This window comes from Hypanus sabinus, chromosome 11 (genome assembly GCF_030144855.1).
Source record: "Hypanus sabinus isolate sHypSab1 chromosome 11, sHypSab1.hap1, whole genome shotgun sequence".
NCBI lineage: Eukaryota > Metazoa > Chordata > Chondrichthyes > Myliobatiformes > Dasyatidae > Hypanus > Hypanus sabinus.
The window spans coordinates 49,903,176-49,921,359 of record NC_082716.1 but is presented as its reverse complement, the minus strand read 5'-3'; the positions used below and the strand labels follow the sequence as shown (position 1 = coordinate 49,921,359).

At 40.6% G+C, this 18,184-nt stretch overlaps 2 protein-coding genes across 2 annotated transcripts in view; both read left to right on the top strand.

Annotated features, from left to right (window-relative positions):
* Positions 1 to 17,042, top strand: part of LOC132401937 (cytochrome P450 2J5-like) — a 31,267-nt gene extending 14,225 nt beyond the window's left edge. Inside the window, exons 5-9 of the mRNA XM_059984306.1 lie at positions 2,972 to 3,148; positions 5,736 to 5,871; positions 12,585 to 12,769; positions 15,173 to 15,314; positions 16,866 to 17,042. Of these exons, the coding sequence (XP_059840289.1) occupies positions 2,972 to 3,148; positions 5,736 to 5,871; positions 12,585 to 12,769; positions 15,173 to 15,314; positions 16,866 to 17,041 (816 nt within the window). The 3' untranslated portion in view covers position 17,042. The remainder of the gene's footprint in view (positions 1 to 2,971; positions 3,149 to 5,735; positions 5,872 to 12,584; positions 12,770 to 15,172; positions 15,315 to 16,865) is intronic.
* Positions 1 to 18,184, top strand: part of LOC132401938 (cytochrome P450 2J2-like) — a 119,570-nt gene that overhangs the window by 90,876 nt on the left and 10,510 nt on the right. The window lies entirely within an intron of this gene.

Sequence of the window (18,184 nt, the reverse complement as noted above, 5' to 3'; positions counted from 1 at the left end):
GTTATCGAGATACTCAAATCTCCCCATTTGGCACCAACAATTATTCCACAGTCAAAGTCACTTAGATCACATTTCTTCCCCGTTCTGATGCTTGGTCTGAACAACAACTGAATCTCTTGACCATCTATACATGATTTTGTACATTGAGTTGCTACCACATCATTGGCTGATTAAATATTTGTATTAATGAGCAGGTGTATAGCTGCATCTAATAGCATGGCCGCTTAGTCTATGTTGTATTTGTGAAAGTTTTCACATAATAAGAAATTGTCAGGCGCATTAACCATATAACCATATAACAATCACAGCACGGAAACAGGCCATCTCGGCCCTCCTACTCCATGCCAAACTCTTTATCTCACCTAGTCCCACCTACCCGCACTCAGCCCATAACCCTCCACTCCTTTCCTGTCCATATTCCTATCCAATTTTACCTTAAATGACACAACTGAACTGGCCTCTACTACTTCTACAGGAAGCTCATTCCACACAGCTATCACTCTCTAAGTAAGGAAATACCCCCTCGTGTTTCCCTTAAACTTCTGCCCCCTAACTCTCAAATCATGTCCTCTCGTTTGAATCTCCCCTACTCTCAATGGAAACAGCCTATTCACGTCAACTCTATCTATCCCTCTCAAAATCTTCAATACCTCGATCAAATCCCCCCTCAACCTCCTACGCTCCAATGAATAGAGACCTAACTTGTTCAACCTTTCTGTGTAACTTAAGTGCTGAAACCCAGGTAACATCCTAGTAAATCGTCTCTGCACTCTCTCTAATTTATTGATATCTTTCCTATAATATGGTGACCAGAACTGTATACAATATTCCAAATTTGGCCTTACCAATGCCTTGTACAATTTTAACAGTACATCCCAACTTCTGTACTGAATGCTCTGATTTATAAAGGCCAGCGTTCCAAAAGCCTTCTTCACCACCCTATCTACATGAGACTCCACCTTCAGGGAACTATGCACTGTTATTCCTAGATCTCTCTGTTCCACTGCATTCCTCAATGCCCTACCACTTACCCTGTATGTTCTATTTGGATTATTCCTGCCAAAATGTAGAACCTCACATTTCTCAGCATTAAACTCCATTGGCCAACGTTCAGCCCATTCTTCTAACCGGCATAAATCTCCCTGCAAGCTTTGAAAACCCACCGCATTATCCACAACACCTCCTACCTTAGTATCATCGGCATACTTACTAATCCAATTTACCACCCTATCATCCAGATCATTTATGTATATTACAAACAACATTGGGCCCAAAACAGATCCTTGAGGCACCCCGCTAGTCACTGGCCTCCATCCCGATAAGCAATTATCCACCACTACTCTCTGGCATCTCTCATCCAGCCACTGTTGAATCCATTTTATTACTCCAGCATTAATACCTAACGACTGAACCTACTTAACTAACCTTCCATGTGGAACTTTGTCAAAAGCCTTGCTGAAGTCCATATAGACTACATCCACTGCCTTACCCTCATCAACATTCCTCGTAACTTCTTCAAAAAATTCAATAAGGTTTGTCAAACATGACCTTCCATGCACAAATCCATGCTGGCTACTCCTAATCAGATCCTGTCTATCCAGATAATTATTAATACTATCTCTAAGAATACTTTCCATTAATTTACCCACCACTGATGTCAAACTGACAGGTCTATAATTGCTAGGCTTACTTCTAGAACCCTTTTTAAACAATGGAACCACATGAGCAATACGCCAATCCTCCGGCACAATCCCCGTTTCTAATGACATCTGAAAGATTTCCGTCAGAGCTCCTGCTATCTCTACACAAACTTCTCTCAAGGTCCTGGGGAATATCCTGTCAGGAGCCGGAGATTTATCCACTTTTAAATTTCTTAAAAGCGCCAGCACTTCCACCTCTTTAATTGTCATAGGTTCCATAACTTCCTTACTTGTTTCCCACACCTTACACAATTTAATATTCTTCTCCTTAGTGAATACCGAAGAGAAGAAATCATTCAAAATCTCTCCCATCTCCCTCGGCTTCACACATAGCTGACCACCCTGATTCTCTAAGGGACCAATTTTATCCCTCACTATCCTCTTGCTTTTAATATAACTGTAGAAACCTTTCGGATTTACTTTCACCTTATTTGCCAAACCAACCTCGTATCTTCTTTTAGCTTTTCTAATTTCCTTCTTAAGATTCCTTTTACATTCTTTATACTCCTCGAGCAATTCCTTTACTCCATGCTGCCTATATCTATTGTAGACATCCCTCTTTTTCTGAACCAAGTTTCTAATATCCCTTGAAAACCATGGTGCTTTCAAACGTTTAACCTTTCCTTTCAACCTAACAAGAACATAAAGATTCTGTACCCTCATAATTTCACCCTTAAATGACCTCCGTTTCTCTATTACATCCTTCCCATAAAACAACTTGATCCAATCCACTCTCTCTAAATCCCTTCGCATCTCCTCAAAGTTAGCCTTTCTCCAATCAAAAATCTCAACTCTAGGTCCAGTCCTGTCCTTCTCCATAATTATATTGAATCTAATGCTATTGTGATCACTGGACCCGAAGTGCTCCTCAACACATACATCTGTCAGCTGACCTATCGCATCCCCTAACAGGAGATCCAACACTGTCCCATCTCTATGTATTGTTGCAAAAAACTATCCTGCATACATTTCACAAACTCTAAACCATCCAGCCCTTTTACAGAATGAGCTTCCCAGTCTACGTGTGGAGAAACAATTTCTGCTGTTCGGGGAGCTTTTGAGTTGGAAGAATAATTTAAAAGTTTGATCTTGCGAAAATGAAGTTAGGAAACACTTCAATGTGAAAAGTGTAGTAAAAGTGTAAAACTCTCTTGTGATGCAGGATCAGGTAAGCTTTGCTCACTTTGAATGAACTAAAATTTGTTTTCTGCTTAAATCAGTCAAAGCTATAAGGTTGCCCTAATCTTTTCATTTAATGTTCCTTTCTCCAGCTGTATAATTCATTTCCAAAATTAGTGAGACATCTGCCAGGCCCACATAATGATCTGTTTGCTTCATGGAGAAGTTTAGAGGACCTTTTCCAAAAGAAAATCAAGCAGCACCGGGAGAGACTGAACCCATCAGAACAAAAGGATTTCATTGACTGCTTCCTATTACAAATGCAAAAGGTGAAGCTTTATGTAAACTTAAATTTTGAGATAGGAGGAATAGAAATAGTGAGTATCATTTAAAGAGAGTGCGAAAAGGACTCTATTACAGACAAATCTGGGTTTTCTCAGGTAGGACACGTAGATTGGTAGCGAGTAGTTAAGAAGGCATTTATAATTTCTGTCTTTGTAGCAAAGGTGCTGAAGTACAGAAGTTAAGCAGTCTTGCTAGAATTGTAAAGGATGTTGGTAAAATCATGCTTTGCATTCCCTTTATTATGTAGGGATATGCTTACATCAAAATGGTTTTAAGAAGTTGAACTGGGTGGACTTCTGGGATGAAATAAATCTTTTATGTGGAAAGGTCAAAGTACCGATGAGACTTCAGGAGAATAAATATGGGGCATCATTCCTGAATAAGTGTTAACTATTTAAGATTGAGGTGAGGTGGATTTTCTACTCTGTGAATCAGGAACATTTGGAATATTCACAGCCAAGCCAGGATAATATTAGGTTGATAAGGGAGTTGAGGATCATGTGGAATTGGCAGAGTTGGTCTCAACATTAGATCAGCTCAGCTGGTACCCAGTCTCTGGAGGGTTCATATGACCGACTCCTATTGCTATGTTCTCATACCCCTATTTCAGACTTTCTTGATTCTGTTATAAAATTTTTGCTGGCCTTCCTCATCGGGACTCTTATCCTAACCAGGACAACCACCAAGAGTATATCTATGACATTGTTTCAGAAATGTGAAAAAAAAATACAGATACTAAATACAGAAAGCTAAAGGAAAATCACAGATGGTCGGAACCTCTCAGCAGGTCAGGTGGTATTTCTGGAAAGTGAAACAGTTAACATTTCAGCCAAAGATCAATCATCAGGGTTACGTGGATTTCGGGATGTAGATAAGTCTCTATCATAGGAGGTGTGAGGTGCCCCTTCCCTCTGCTGGCCAGCAGGTCAACTTTGGGCAAGGTGAAGCATCTGCTTAGCTCCACAATCAGGGTCACATGAAGCCATGGGACCAAGTGGTGGATGGTCGTATGAGCAACTGGTGCATATATCAAGTCTCAGTTATGGGATTACTGACGCCAAGAAAACAATCTCTGAAAAGTACTGATAATGGCTGTGGTCACATTTCTTGTTAAGACACTGTCCAGAAGGCAATGGCAAACCACTTTTGTAGAATATGCCAAGAACAATAACGGTCACAGACTATGATCACCCACATCATGCGACACGGCACATAATAATGATGATGACAAGGAATTAAAAATAATGTCATGACCAATTCTGATAAAGGTCATAGACCTGAGAAGTTTATAGTGTTTCTCTTTTGACAAATGCTGAGTATTTCCAACATGTTTGGGTTTGTTTTAGAAGCATGTCTTGCAGTGGTGTCTGGCAATGCTACTGCCTATGGTAGGGGATTTTAGGAAAGGAGGGCACAACTTCAGGATTGAAGAACGTCCTTTTAGAACTGAGATGCGGAGAAATTACTTTAATCAGCGGGTGGTAAATCTGTGGAATTTGTTGCCATGAATGGCTGTGGAGGCCAAGTCATTTGGTGTATTTAAGGCAGAGATAGATAGGCTCTTGATTAGCCAGGGCATCAAAGGATATGGGGTGAAAGCAGGGGTGTGGGGGTGACTGGAAGAATTGGATCAGCCCATGATTGAATGGCAGAGCAGACTCAATGGGCCAAATGGCCTACTTCTACTCTTATATCTTATGGTCTTATCATCTAAGCAATGGGGAAGTTATCACCTTCTAGTTATCCTTAAATGTTTTGATTTCCTATTGTCCTTTAAAACAAACTTACAATGCTTTTTTTCACATAGTAAAGCTCTCAGTGTGAGTCTTTGTTCAAAGGTGCTATAGATTGAGGTTGTGGAATGAGGAGCAGTAAGTTTAAAAGTACTGATATGTTGGATTTTGGAAGCACAAATCCTCAAAGCATTCTGAGAATTTTAAGGTTGCTTATTTTTCTAATATTAATCACAAAATGCCCCTAACTTCCTGAAAACCTAATTTTTGAGTTAGTTGTGAAATATTCGCATTCCCTTGCATCAAAAATACAGGGAATTTCTGTTTGTTAAATCTATTTACAACTAACAAATGTTTTGGTTTAATTCCACTACTCTTCAGATTCACTCTTCATTACTACTTTTTTTGCTAAACCAAGCTTAGAATGAATAGTAGTTAATCCACCTATTTATTCCAAAAGACACCAATTCCAGAACCAATTAACTCAGCAAACTTCCTATTACCAGAGCAGGCATTGGTTGAGGTGGCAGCAAACTGATCCAAACACCATTGAATGCAAACAGGCATTGGATTCCACTCAAATCAAAAGAATGAGTGGAACTGTGACTTTGCACCCTTGTTGATCATTGAGAGAACAGACACATAGGGTGGGTTTGCCATCTTTGCTCAAACAACCAGCAGTTCATTATAGCCAGCTGTAATCACCCACCCCCATCAACTCCTGGTACCACAGGCTCAGTAGGTGAGATTGCACCATGTAATCAGGGAAGCTAAAGCTGAAACTCATTACATATTACTTAAATCTGTTGTCACTTTAATATATTTCTTGTTGTTTAAGGCTGCTCCTAACTCTAGTTTTGATGACCAAAATCTGCTGTATACATCATTGGATCTTTTCTTTGCTGGATCTGAGACGACAAATACCACATTACTTTGGGCACTGCTGTACATGGCAGGGTATCCAGACATTCAAGGTCAGTAACTCAGGAGAAATTTAGGAAGTTCTCGATTTCTGCCTACGACTTCTGAATTCCTGTGATTATACTTAATGAAGCTTCCCGGTGCAACCTCCTCTGCATTGGTGAAACCCGCCGTAGAATTTAGGAGGACTATTTGGCCGAACACCTTCACTCCATCGGCAACAGGGAGGATCTCTCAATGTCCAACCATTTTAATTCCTCTCCCAATTCCCATCCCAACACGTTGATCCATGGCCTCCTTTTCTGCCATGATGAGGCCTCTCGGAGGTTGGAGGAGTAACACCATTTGGACAGCCACCAACCACTCAGTATGAACATTGATTTCTCCTACTTCCAGTAATTTCTCCCCCCTCCTCCTTTTCCATTCCCTACTCTAGCTCCCCTCTTACTCTTCTTCTCACCTGCCCATCACCTCCCTCTGGTGCCCATCCTCCTTCCATTTCTCCTGTGGTCCACTCTGTTCTCGTATCAGATTACTCCTTCATCAGCCCTTCAGCCACCTCCAAGCTTCTCATTTCATCTCTTCTCCCTCTCCACCTACCTTTCCTCTCAGCTGCATTTACCTATCATCTGCCCCACCAAAATTATATCTGCATACCCTTGTCCCACCAACATTATACAGTATCTGCACACCTCTGCCTACTGAAATCATATTTGCATACCTTGGCTCTGTTTTATCATCCACCCCACCCCCAACCCAGTTTAGTCTCTTCCTTCCTACAACTGTGACACTTCACACATTCTGGATCTTTTCAATGACTTCAAATTCCCTGGCTCTGAATATCTTATTTTCACAATGGATGTCCAGATCCTATACACCCCTACCCCCCGCATCAGGACTGCCTTAAAGATCTCTGCTTCTTTATAGGCAACAGACCTAACCAGTTGCCCTCCCCTACCACTCTCCTCCATCTCTCAATAATTTCTCCTTCGGCTCCTCCCACTTCCTTCAAATCAAATGTGTAGCCATGGGCATTCATATGGGCCCCAGCTATCCCTGTCTGTTTGTTGGCTACATGGAGCAGTATGTTCCAAACCTATACAAATATCACTCTCCAACTTTTCCTATGCCATATCAATGACTGCATTGGGGCTGCTTCCTGCACCCAGGCTGAGCTCGTGACTTCAACTTTGTCTCCAACTTCCACCCTACCTTCAAATTTACCTGGTCCATTTCTGACATCTCCCTCCCCTTTCTCGGTCTCTCTGTCTCTGGAAACAGTTTATCTACTGATGTCTTTTATAAATCCACTGATTCTCACAGCTTACTGGACTATACTTCTTCCCACCATGTCACTTGTAAAAATGCCATCCACTTCTCTCAGTCCAATTTCTGCTGCATCTGCTCTTAGCTCAGGATAAGGTTTTTCATTTAGAACTAATTAAATGTCCTCCTTCAAAGAAAGGGGCATTCTTTCCTCTACCATCAATGCTGCCCTCACCCGCCTCTCTTCTATTTCGCTCCCATCTGCCCTCAACCCATCTTCCTGCCATGCCACCAAGGATAGGGTCCTCACCTACCACCCCACCAGCTTCTCTGCCAAGCACATAATTCTCTGTAACTTCTGCCATCTCCAATCCGATTCCATCACCAAACACATTTTTCCTCCCCCCAACTTTCTACTTTCCACAGGGATTGTTCCATACGTGACTCCCTTGACCATTTGTCCCTCCATGCTGATCTCCTTTGTGGTACTTATTTTTGCAAGTGGACAAGGGCCACACTTGCTGCTGCACCTCTTCCCTCACTACCATTGAGGGCTCCAAACAGTCCTTCCAGGTGAGGTGACATTTCACCTGTGAGCTGGTTGCGGTCATCTGCTTTATCCGGTGTTCCCAGTTTGGCCTCCTATAATCGGTGGGACCCATCATAGTTGGGAGACTGCTTCGCTGAGCACCTGTGCTTCATCCGCCAGAAAAAGTGGGATCTCTCAGTGGCCACCCATTTCAATTCTACTTCCCATTCCCGTTCTGACATGTCAGTCCATGGCCATCTCTTCTGCCACGATGAGCCCACGGTTAGATTCGAGAAGCAACTCTACTTAGCCAGACAGTGATGAATCTGTGGAATTTTTTCCCACTGGCAGCTGTGGAAGCCAATTCTTTATGTATATTTAAGGCAGAGGATAATAGATTCTTGATTGGTCAGGGCATGAAGGGATATGGGGAGGAGGCAGGAGATCTGGCTGAGAGGAAAATTGGATCAACCATGATGAAATGGCAGAGCAGACTCGATGGGCCAAATAGCCTAATTCTGCTCCTATACCTTATCGTCGTATGGTCTTATAGTCTGTCTGGGTAGCCTCCAACCCAATGGCGTGAACTTGCAGGAACTACACCCACCCTCTCCTTCACCATTCCCCATTCCTGTTTCTCTCTCTCACCTTTTCCTCTTACCTGACAGTCACCTCCTTCTGATGCTCCTCCCCCTTTCCTTTCTCCATGGTCTTCTGTCCTCTTCTCCCTTCTCCACCCCTGTATCTCTCACACCAATCAACTTCCCAGCTCTTTACTTCACCCCCTCCCCGCTCCCAGTTTCACCTACTCACCTATGACCTACCACCTTGTACTTCTACCCCCACCCTTGCTCTGACTTCTCATCTTTTTTTTCCAGTCCTGATAAAGGGTCTCGGCCCAAAACGTTGACTGTTTACTCTTTTGCATAGACGCTGCCTGGCCTGTTGAGTTCCTCCAGCATTTTGTGGGTGTTGCTTGGATTTCCAGCATCTGCAGATTTTCTTGTGTTTTTGGTTTACCTATCACCTTCCAGCTTATATTCCTTCTCCTCACCCACCCCCTTCCTTTCTAGTTCTATAGAAGTGCCTCAGCCCAAAAACAGCAGCTCTTTATTCCTCTCCATAAATGCTGCCTGACCTGCTGAGTTCCTTGAGTATTTCATGTGTGTTACGATGATCTTGCCTGATTTTAAATTGGTGAACAGTGATGATTTGTACCAAGATACCATATGTCTAGGATATTGGTGCTGCGAGTTATTGAAACTTAGAATTATCTAAGAAACATGATTTGGAAAATTAACACTAAAAAAAAATGTTATGAAGTATGAACCATTGTTTCAATACTTCTGAGAATAATGAGTGGCCAGATTAATTTAATAACTATTGTAGTTTCCATTTTGATAGTCCCAGCTGTCTCATTTACACCATGGATATCCAAACTTTCCATATCTCCACATGTCCACCTGCTACCAGAGCAGACTGCTGGCACTTCACTTCCTGAGTGGAGGCAAAACTAGTCCTTATCCTCCATCATTGCCAATCTCCTGTACCTCACCTTTGTTACACATTGAACAACTCCTCACTGTCTCCAAATAAAGGCTGTTGCAATGCAAATCTGAGTAGTTTATAAATATAGTTACCTTATTTGTGGATTGCAAATTTGTTTTTGCTAACATCTTCCAACCCATCAGTCTTGACATTCAATGAATCCACTATCTCCTTCATAATGCTTCCACTATCCTTTTTACTTTTCCTTTCAAAATTATAATTGTGTCTCTCCCTTCATGATACCCCAGTTCACTTCTCAATCCCTCCTGCTCTCAATGCATTCACTTCCCACAACACCTTAATATCCTATCATTTTATCTCCTTGCTTCCAGCCATTCAGATCTTTTACAAGTGAAATTTTCATTTTCTTGCACTGCGTTTTCCAGCAGTTTTGTATATGTTTTCTATTTAAATGGCTGTGGAGCCTCAGTCATTGGGTATATTTACAGGGAGGTTGATAGAAACCATAATACTATAAAGTATAGGAGCAGAATTAGGCCATTTGGTCCATCAAGTCTGTTCCATCATTTCATCATGGCTGATTCTATTTTCCTCTCGGCCTCTATCTCCTGCCTTCTCCCTGTATCCTTTCATGCCCTGACCAATCAAGAATCTAACAACCTCTGCCTTAAATATACATGAATAGTTGACCACAAATTCCACAGATTCACCACTTTTGAGCTAAAAGACTTCCTCCTCATCTCCATTCTAAAAGGACGCCTCTCTATCCTGAGCCTGTGTTCTCTAGTCCTAGACTCTCCCAACATAGGAAACATACTCTCTATAACCAGTCTTCACAATTCTATGGGTTTCAATGAGGTCACCCCTCAATCTTCTGAATTCCAGTTAATAGAGGCCCAGAGCCATCAAACATTCTTCATATGTCAAGCCATTCAATCCTGGAATCATTTTTGTGGAGCTCCTTTGAACCCTCTCCAGTTTCAACACAACCTTTCTAAGATAAGGGGCCTAAAACTGCTCACAGAATTTCCAAGTGAGGTCTCACCAGTGCTTTTATATTCTAGTACTCTTGAAATGAATGCTAACATCACATTTCCCTTCCTCATCACAGTCTCAACCTGCAAATTAACCTTTAGGTAATCCTGCACAAGGACTCCCAAATTCCTTTGCACCTCAGTTTTTGTATTTTCTCTCCATTTAGAAAATAGTCAACCCTCTCATTTCTTCTACCAAAGTGCATGACCATACACTTCCCGACATTGTATTCCATCTGCCATTATTTTGCCCATTCTCCTAATCTGTCCAAGTCCTTCTGTACCTCTGTACTTTGCAAAACAATCTACCCTTTCTCCTATCTTCATATCGTCTGCATACTTTGCAACAAAGCCATCAATTCCATCATCTAAATCATTGACATTTACCGTAAGAAGTATTGGTTCCAACACAGAACCCTGTGGAACACCACAAGTCACCATCAGACAACCAGAACATGCTTCCCTTATTCCCACTCTTTGCCTCCCGTCAATCAGCCACTGCTTTATCTATGCTAGAATATTTCCTGTAACAAGGTTCTTGATAAGTAAGGATGTTGAAGGTCGTAGAAAGAAGGCAGCAGAATAGGGTTGAAAGGGAATAATAGATCAGCCATAATGAAATGGTGGAGCAGACTTGAATGGCCTAATTGTGCTTTTGTGTCTTATATTCATTTGGCCTGAAACACATTACCATTAGCAAGGTGCTTATGTGTAACTTAACACAATAGCCATTTATGTAGCTGTTAAGGTTTCACAAATACTAGCCCATTAAAACAAAACTAAGTAATGGCCTAGAAATTCTTCTACATGTGATAAGGATCTGTGACTGTGTACACTGTGGCAGGCTCTGCATGCTTTATCTAAATATTTTCTGTTGTAAAATTGTGCTGTGCACAAGGCATTATATGCAACTTAACTAGTCTTGCAAGTTTAATGCCAGGGTATTTGTCTGCTCACTTTCTTTTCAAAGTGAGTGAAGCAGGTAAGTATTGGGACAAGGGAGGGAAGAATAGGGTAATTTTCCAGGGAGGAATAGTCAAGTTTGTGCTGTCAGACAAGCTAAGACTCTTTTTTAAAATTAGCTTCATTTGACATACATATATATTGAAACATTAAAACATTCCCTGAACTGTGTCATTTGCATCAACAACCATCACAGTATGAGAATGTGGTAGGGGAAGCCTGCAAGTTTTGCCCTGCATCTGGCAGCTACATATCATGTCCACAACCTACTAATCCTAATCTATATATCTTTAGAATGTATGAGGGAGCTGCAGCACCTGCAAGAAACACACATGGTCATGGGGAAAACATGCAAACAGCAGGAATTGAGCCTGGATCGTTGGTGCTGTAAAGCATTATGTTAACACTATGCTATGTGCTGTCCAAAGAGAATTGGTTGTCCTAGATCACAATGGGCAAGTGTGTGGAGACAGGTAGAGCGTGAGGATTGGAGGAAATGAGAAGAGATGAAATAGTGAGGTTTATGAGACTGTGATTTGTTAGAAGCTTGGAGGGAGTTTTTACCTTAAAGATACCTACATACAGCTGGTTCCCATGGTTTGGTTCCCTGGGCAGGTTTCCTCAGCTAGGTCCCTCCTGAGCATTGCCAAAGTAGGCTTCACCTTGGCAATCATTCATGAGTGTAAGTAAATTTATCAAGTGATATGCTTTGCTATGAAATTCAACCACATAGAATACAAATATCTCATCCTACACATCTGTGCCTTTAGAATTCAACATACCATATGAGGTCATTTAAACTCTAATATTCCTGCATGAAAGGATTGGTGTGGTCGTAGGGCCACTCGGCAAGGTAACAGGCCACTCATGGTAGAAACACAAAATCATGAGAAGTAGAGATATAGTAGACAGTGAGACATTTTTCCACATGGCAGAGGTGTTTGAGACCATAGGACAAAGGTTTAAGATGAGGTGTTGGAAGTTCAGAGGAAATCTGAGGAAGATTTTCATCAATAGGATCATTACAATTTGGAACAGTGCCTGAGAAGGTGACAAGGGCAAATATATTCACAATATCAAAGAAGCATTTGAACAATTACTTCAATCGCTGAAGCTGAGTAGTCCATGGATGAAGTACTAATAAAAGGGATTAATATTGATAGGACCTGATGATCAACATGACTTGGTGGGCCAAGGCCACCGCCTTTGCTGTATGGCACTGAGCACATGACCATTAGATCTTCCCTTTTGTAAAGTCAACCCTTCTTTCCACTGAGACCGCCTAATGGACTGAGTGTTGCCTGTCTGTTAAGATACTCTTTTATGTTGGTTTGTTTTTTTCCCCATATCTACTAGAGCTTTGCTTGGGGCACGGTGGCACGTTAAAAGCTTAATCATTATTGTTAAAAAAAGTAGCATTGTCATGGTCATCTGGATATTCTGTACCCTTTCTCTTTCTTTGCAGAGAAAGTCCATGATGAGATTGTGAGTTTAATTGGCCAGCGAGATCCTATGATGGATGATCGAATCAATCTTCCTTACACCAATGCAGTTGTTCATGAAATACAGAGAAAAAGTGTCATAGTCCCATTTACACTTAACAGGGAAACTACTCGAGATACGACAGTGGGAAAATATTTCATACCAAAGGTAATTGAAACACAGGTTTTGAACATGAAAATATACTGAACGAACACAGAGCACAATATAAATCAGATGAAAGAATCAAGAAAGATGATTATAAGAGATGGGTGATGTGGGTATTCACAGCTTGAGAGATTTGCTAAAGCTAGGGACTGAGAGCCATAGAACCATCCCCTTTTGCTCAGCAGGGAGGTTGGTTCCAAGTTTATAAAACATTGGTTGTACTTTGGCTGGAGCACTACACTACATACAGTTCTGGTTACCACACTGCAGAAAAGATGTTAAATTGCTGGAGAGGGTGCAGAGGAAATTCACCAGGATGTTCCCTAGGATGGAGTGTTACTGTAATGAGGAGAGATGGGAGAGTCTGTGTCTGTTCTCCCTTGAACAAAGGAGGTTCAGGAGTGACATGATTGAGATATATAAAATTATGAAGGGTGTAGATAGGGTAGTCTGCAGGCAACTATTCTCCATATCAATGATAGACACACTTAAGTCAGGACTGAAGGGTCTCGGCCTCGGTCTCGGCCCGAAACGTTGACTGTTCATTTCAATGGATGCTGCCTGACCTGCTGAGTTCATCCAGCGTGTTTGTACGTGTTGATTTGACCACAGCATCTGCAGTGTTCTTTGTGTTGGATGAGCATTGAATTGTTTGGGCATAAGAGAATATTGGTCATGCTGGAGAATGGGATTAAGGCACAGAAGCAGAATTAGGCCTTTCAGCCCATTGAGTCTGCTCCACCGTTTCATAAAGGCTGATCCATTTCCCTGTCAACCCCCATTCTCCTGCCTTTTTCCCAGAACCTTTCACCCCTCACTAATCAAGAGCCTATCAACCTCAACCTTAAACGCACTCAGTGACCTGGCCTCCATAGCTGCCTATGACAACAAATTCTACAGTTTCTTCACACTCTGGCTAAAGAAATTTCACTTTATCTCTGTTCTAAATGGGTAAGTTGAAGCTATGCTCTCTGGTTGTTGAAGCTCTGCACCAAAGAAAACATCCACTTCATATCCACTCTATCTCGGCCTTTCAACATTTGATAGGTTTCAATGAGATCTCTTCCCCCTCATTCTTCAAAACTGCAGTAAGCTCCGGCCCAGGGCCTTCAATCACTGCTCATATGATGACCCGTTCATTCCTGGAATCATTCTCGTGAGCCTCCTCTGAACCCTCTCCAATGTCAGCACATCTTTCCTTAAATAGGGGGCCAAAACTGCTCACAGTACTCCATGAGGTTTCACTGGTGCCTTATACAGCCCCAGCATTACATCTTTGCTTTTGTATTCTAGTCTTCTTGAAATGAATATTAATATTACATTTGCCTTCCTCACCACTGATTCAACCTACAAATTAACCTTTAGAGAATCCTGCGTGAGTACTGCCCAATCAGTTTGCACCTCACATTTTTTAATTCTCTCCCCATTTAGAATATAGTCTAATAGAAAAAACTGTTTGCATGACCTACCTTTATCTTTAACCATCTCTCTAGTGAAAGCAATTGCAATCACTTCTGCTCTTTGATACTGTGAAACTTCCAGCATACTTACTACTAGTGAAGATTGATGCAAAATACAAGTTCAGTTCATCTGCTATTTATTGGCTAACTTTCTTTCATAGTTCATCTTCTTCCCCTCCCCCCCCCCCACCACCAATGTTTTTTTTTAGTTGCCTGCTGTTCATTTAAAAAAAATTCCCAATCCTTTAACTTCCTGCTAATTTTTATTCTATTATATGCCCTGTCTTTTGCTTTGTCAGCCACAGTTGTTTTATCCTGCCTTCAGAATACTTTATCTTCTTTCAGGTGTATCTGTTCTGTGCCTTCTGAATTGCTCCCAGAAACTCTAGCCATTAAAATTCTGCCATCATCCCTGCAAGTGTCCCCTTCCAGCCAAGTTTGACCAGTTCCTCTCTATACCTCTGTTGTGCTGATACATTTGACTTTAGCTTCTTTGTTTCAAATTGCAGGGTAAATTTTATCACAGTTTCCTAATGGTTCCATTACCATAAGCTCAAGTTCATTTCACAACACCCAATTAATATGGGTGGATGCCCAAAGGTCTTGATGGACATTGTGTGCCAAATGGCTGTTTACACGTTCTATGGTCTCCAACTCACCCAGACTCACCCTGGGACTTTTGCTGGCTCTTGAGCGGAACAGACATGCATGAACTCAACTAGTGAATGTTGTTGATTTGCATATTTAATGTTTGCAGCATGCAGGTGTAATGATAAAACTCAGCAACCATATTAAGATGGTCCCTTGGGCTTCTGTTCAGTTGTATCTTGGTTTTTAATGAGTTGAAACCATATATATCTTGTAACCTTTCCTCATATCCAAGCTTAGATATAGAAGATTGAAACTTTCTATTTCAATTGACATATATTTCTTGTTTGGTCATTAGGGCACACAGGTAATAACAAACCTCTACTCAGTGTTGATGGACAAATCAGAATGGGAAACACCTGAGGAATTTAACCCTGAACACTTCCTGGACAAAAATGGGAAATTTGTGAGAAAGGAAGCATTTGTCCCTTTCTCTGGAGGTAAATAGTTTAATTTATGTCACAGTATATGGCAGAAATTAGTAATTAGTTGAATACCTTAGTAGTGAGTGAAAGAAAGAAAGCTGCTTCCTTGTTATTTATTTGGTTCAAGTTACTTGGATTGTATCATGTCCATTTCTGTCGACCCAACAGATTAACCTTTTACACGTGGATCCTTCAATATTTTTGATAGAATGAATACTACAAATTGGAGAATCTTTTAAAACAATTGAATGAACAGAAGTTCGTAATCTTTATGGGGAAAGTGGCTACGAACTTTTAGCTTCATAATGCTATTTTGTGCTAATAAATAACACAAATGAAAATCTTCATATTCACTGTCATTATTCTGACATTTTTATCTTATCTAGCCAACTAGAAAGGTAACTTTAATCTCATTTCTGAATATATTATTGCTTTTCTAAGATAAAAGCCTGAAAATATTGAGGGAACAGACTATTTTAAAAAAGGATCTAGTGCTTTCCTGGTGTATATGCCAAATAAACTCTTCTTGGGTTTCCAGGTACAGTTATTAGTTATAACTGATGCTTCAATGACAAACTCTGCCATCTTCATCAGGGATTATACCTGGGCTAGTCTAGTTCTGTGGTATTTATGTTGTTTATTAAATAGATTATTTTTGCTAGATCACTTCCCAACTTCTTTGGTTTATTATGGTATGATCCAATTTATTTAATCCTTCCAGGAGATGTTCTACATGAATAGTCTTTGGCCTTCTAGGTACCAGGTGCAGTTCCAGAAAGTGGAATCATTTCAGTTTCCCCAATACTGTGACTGCAATGTGCCTGCCGTGCTGTTCAAACCATATTCCTCCTTCCAATACACTCTGGATATGGTCAAATTTGAGCTGCCATTATATATGAAGCATTTGATCATGCTTATTTATCTCTGTTGTATTAGTTCCTTCAGGATAATTCTCCCATCCGGACCAAACTATTACCATTGAAATGTGAAGTAAATTTGGTTTAAGAACAACTGCTTTTTTTACTTAAAACAGTTAAATATATTCACTTTTTTTTTGAGAAATGGTATTAAAATTAAAATGATAGGAATATCAGAAGATGGATTTCCTTGACATCTTTTTAAACGGATACAAATTAAAATGAATGTGTATTAAAAATTAAGTTATACCAACTTCCTGCACTTGCAGTAAAAAACTGTACATCCATTCATATTTTTAAATGGTGTTCATACTGGAAACCAAGCAAATTATTTCTATGCTCCATTCCTTTCTAATCCAAGTAATGCATTCTGAGGCAATTGCTGATCCAATTGATTCAAATCTAGACTAAGGTAAACCAATGAAAGAATCTTTATTTGTGAATTTATTTTCTGAATCTTATTCAGGAACCACAGATTGCAAGGATTAATTTCAGCCCCAAAAATGATGTTATGAATAAGCAGATAAAGTGGAGATTGTGCTGGTTATTTATACTTGGGGTGCTTCAATATTTATTCTCAACCCCGATGAATAGGAAGATTATTTCACATGCTTGTGATTATTTAACGCATATGTCTAATCATTTGCAGGAAAACGCAACTGCATGGGAGAATCACTGGCTAGAATGCAATTGTTCCTTTTCTTCACTTCTTTACTGCAGAAGTTCAAATTTGTTTTTCCTGCGGGTGTCAAGCCAAGTTTTGATGCTGTAATGCATTTAGTACGTCGCCCTCAGCCATATGAGATATGTGCAATTCCACGCTGAACCGAGAGAGCAGTAGTATCCATTGTATGACCTTGGCTCCCAGAACCAGCTTTCTATCCTTCCTCTTTCAACTCTGAATCCTCTTTAACTCAAGATCACTTAGAAATCTCCCTTTTAAAATCAATGTTTCAATAAATTTGCTATTCTAATGCTTTGTGGAAACACAAGGAAAGGAAGCATTCAATTGTAAAGAAGATCAGAACATTCCCTCGATTTAACACTTCTGAAGTAACTAAGTATTTCTTTCTGTGTCAGCTCTTCCTGCTAATCAAGGCTAACAACAATCATCCAACTTCTCTTTGGTCTCTCCCCACATCTTTACATCCAACAACTGTACATTGACAGCATCATCTGAAGGCATAAGCCAGTTTTCAGGTAGAAGCCATTATAATACCTCTAAATACTCATATTTTAATCTTCTGTATGTCCTGATAAAGGGTATTAGTCCATTAACTCTTTATTCCTCTTCATAGATGCTGCCTGACCTGCTGAGTTCCTTCAGCATCTTCTATGTGTTACTGTGGATTTCCAGCATCTACAGAATCCCTTGCATTTAGCTCTTCCTTCTCTTCTGTATAAGCAGTAATTTCCCATTTTCACAAATCAGTCTTGCTACAAGCTCTTCAGCCAATGCTGATTCCACTTCCTTCTCTAATACGTGTCTGAATTAGACCATTCTTTAAACCTTCGATTAGATTAGTGGGGTGCCACAGGGCTCGGTATTGGGACCACAGCTGTTTACGATTTACGTCAATGATTTAGATGAAGGCATTCAGAATAACATCAGAAAATTTGCTGATGATACTAAGCTGAGTGGCAGTGTGACATGTGATAAGGATGTTAGGAGAATTCAGCGTGACTTGGATAGGCTGGGTGAGTGGGCAGATACTTGGCAGATGACGTTTAATGTGAATAAGTGTGAGGTTATCCACTTTGGGAGTAAGAACAGGAAGGCAGATTATTATCTGAACGGTGTAGAGTTAAGTAAGGGAGAAATACAAAGAGATCTCGGAGTCCTTGTTCATCAGTCACTGAAGGTGAATGAGCAAGTGCAGCAGGCAGTGAAGAAGGACAATGGAATGTTGGCCTTTATTACAAAGGGAATTGAGTACAAGAGCAAAGAAATCCTCTTGCATTTGTACA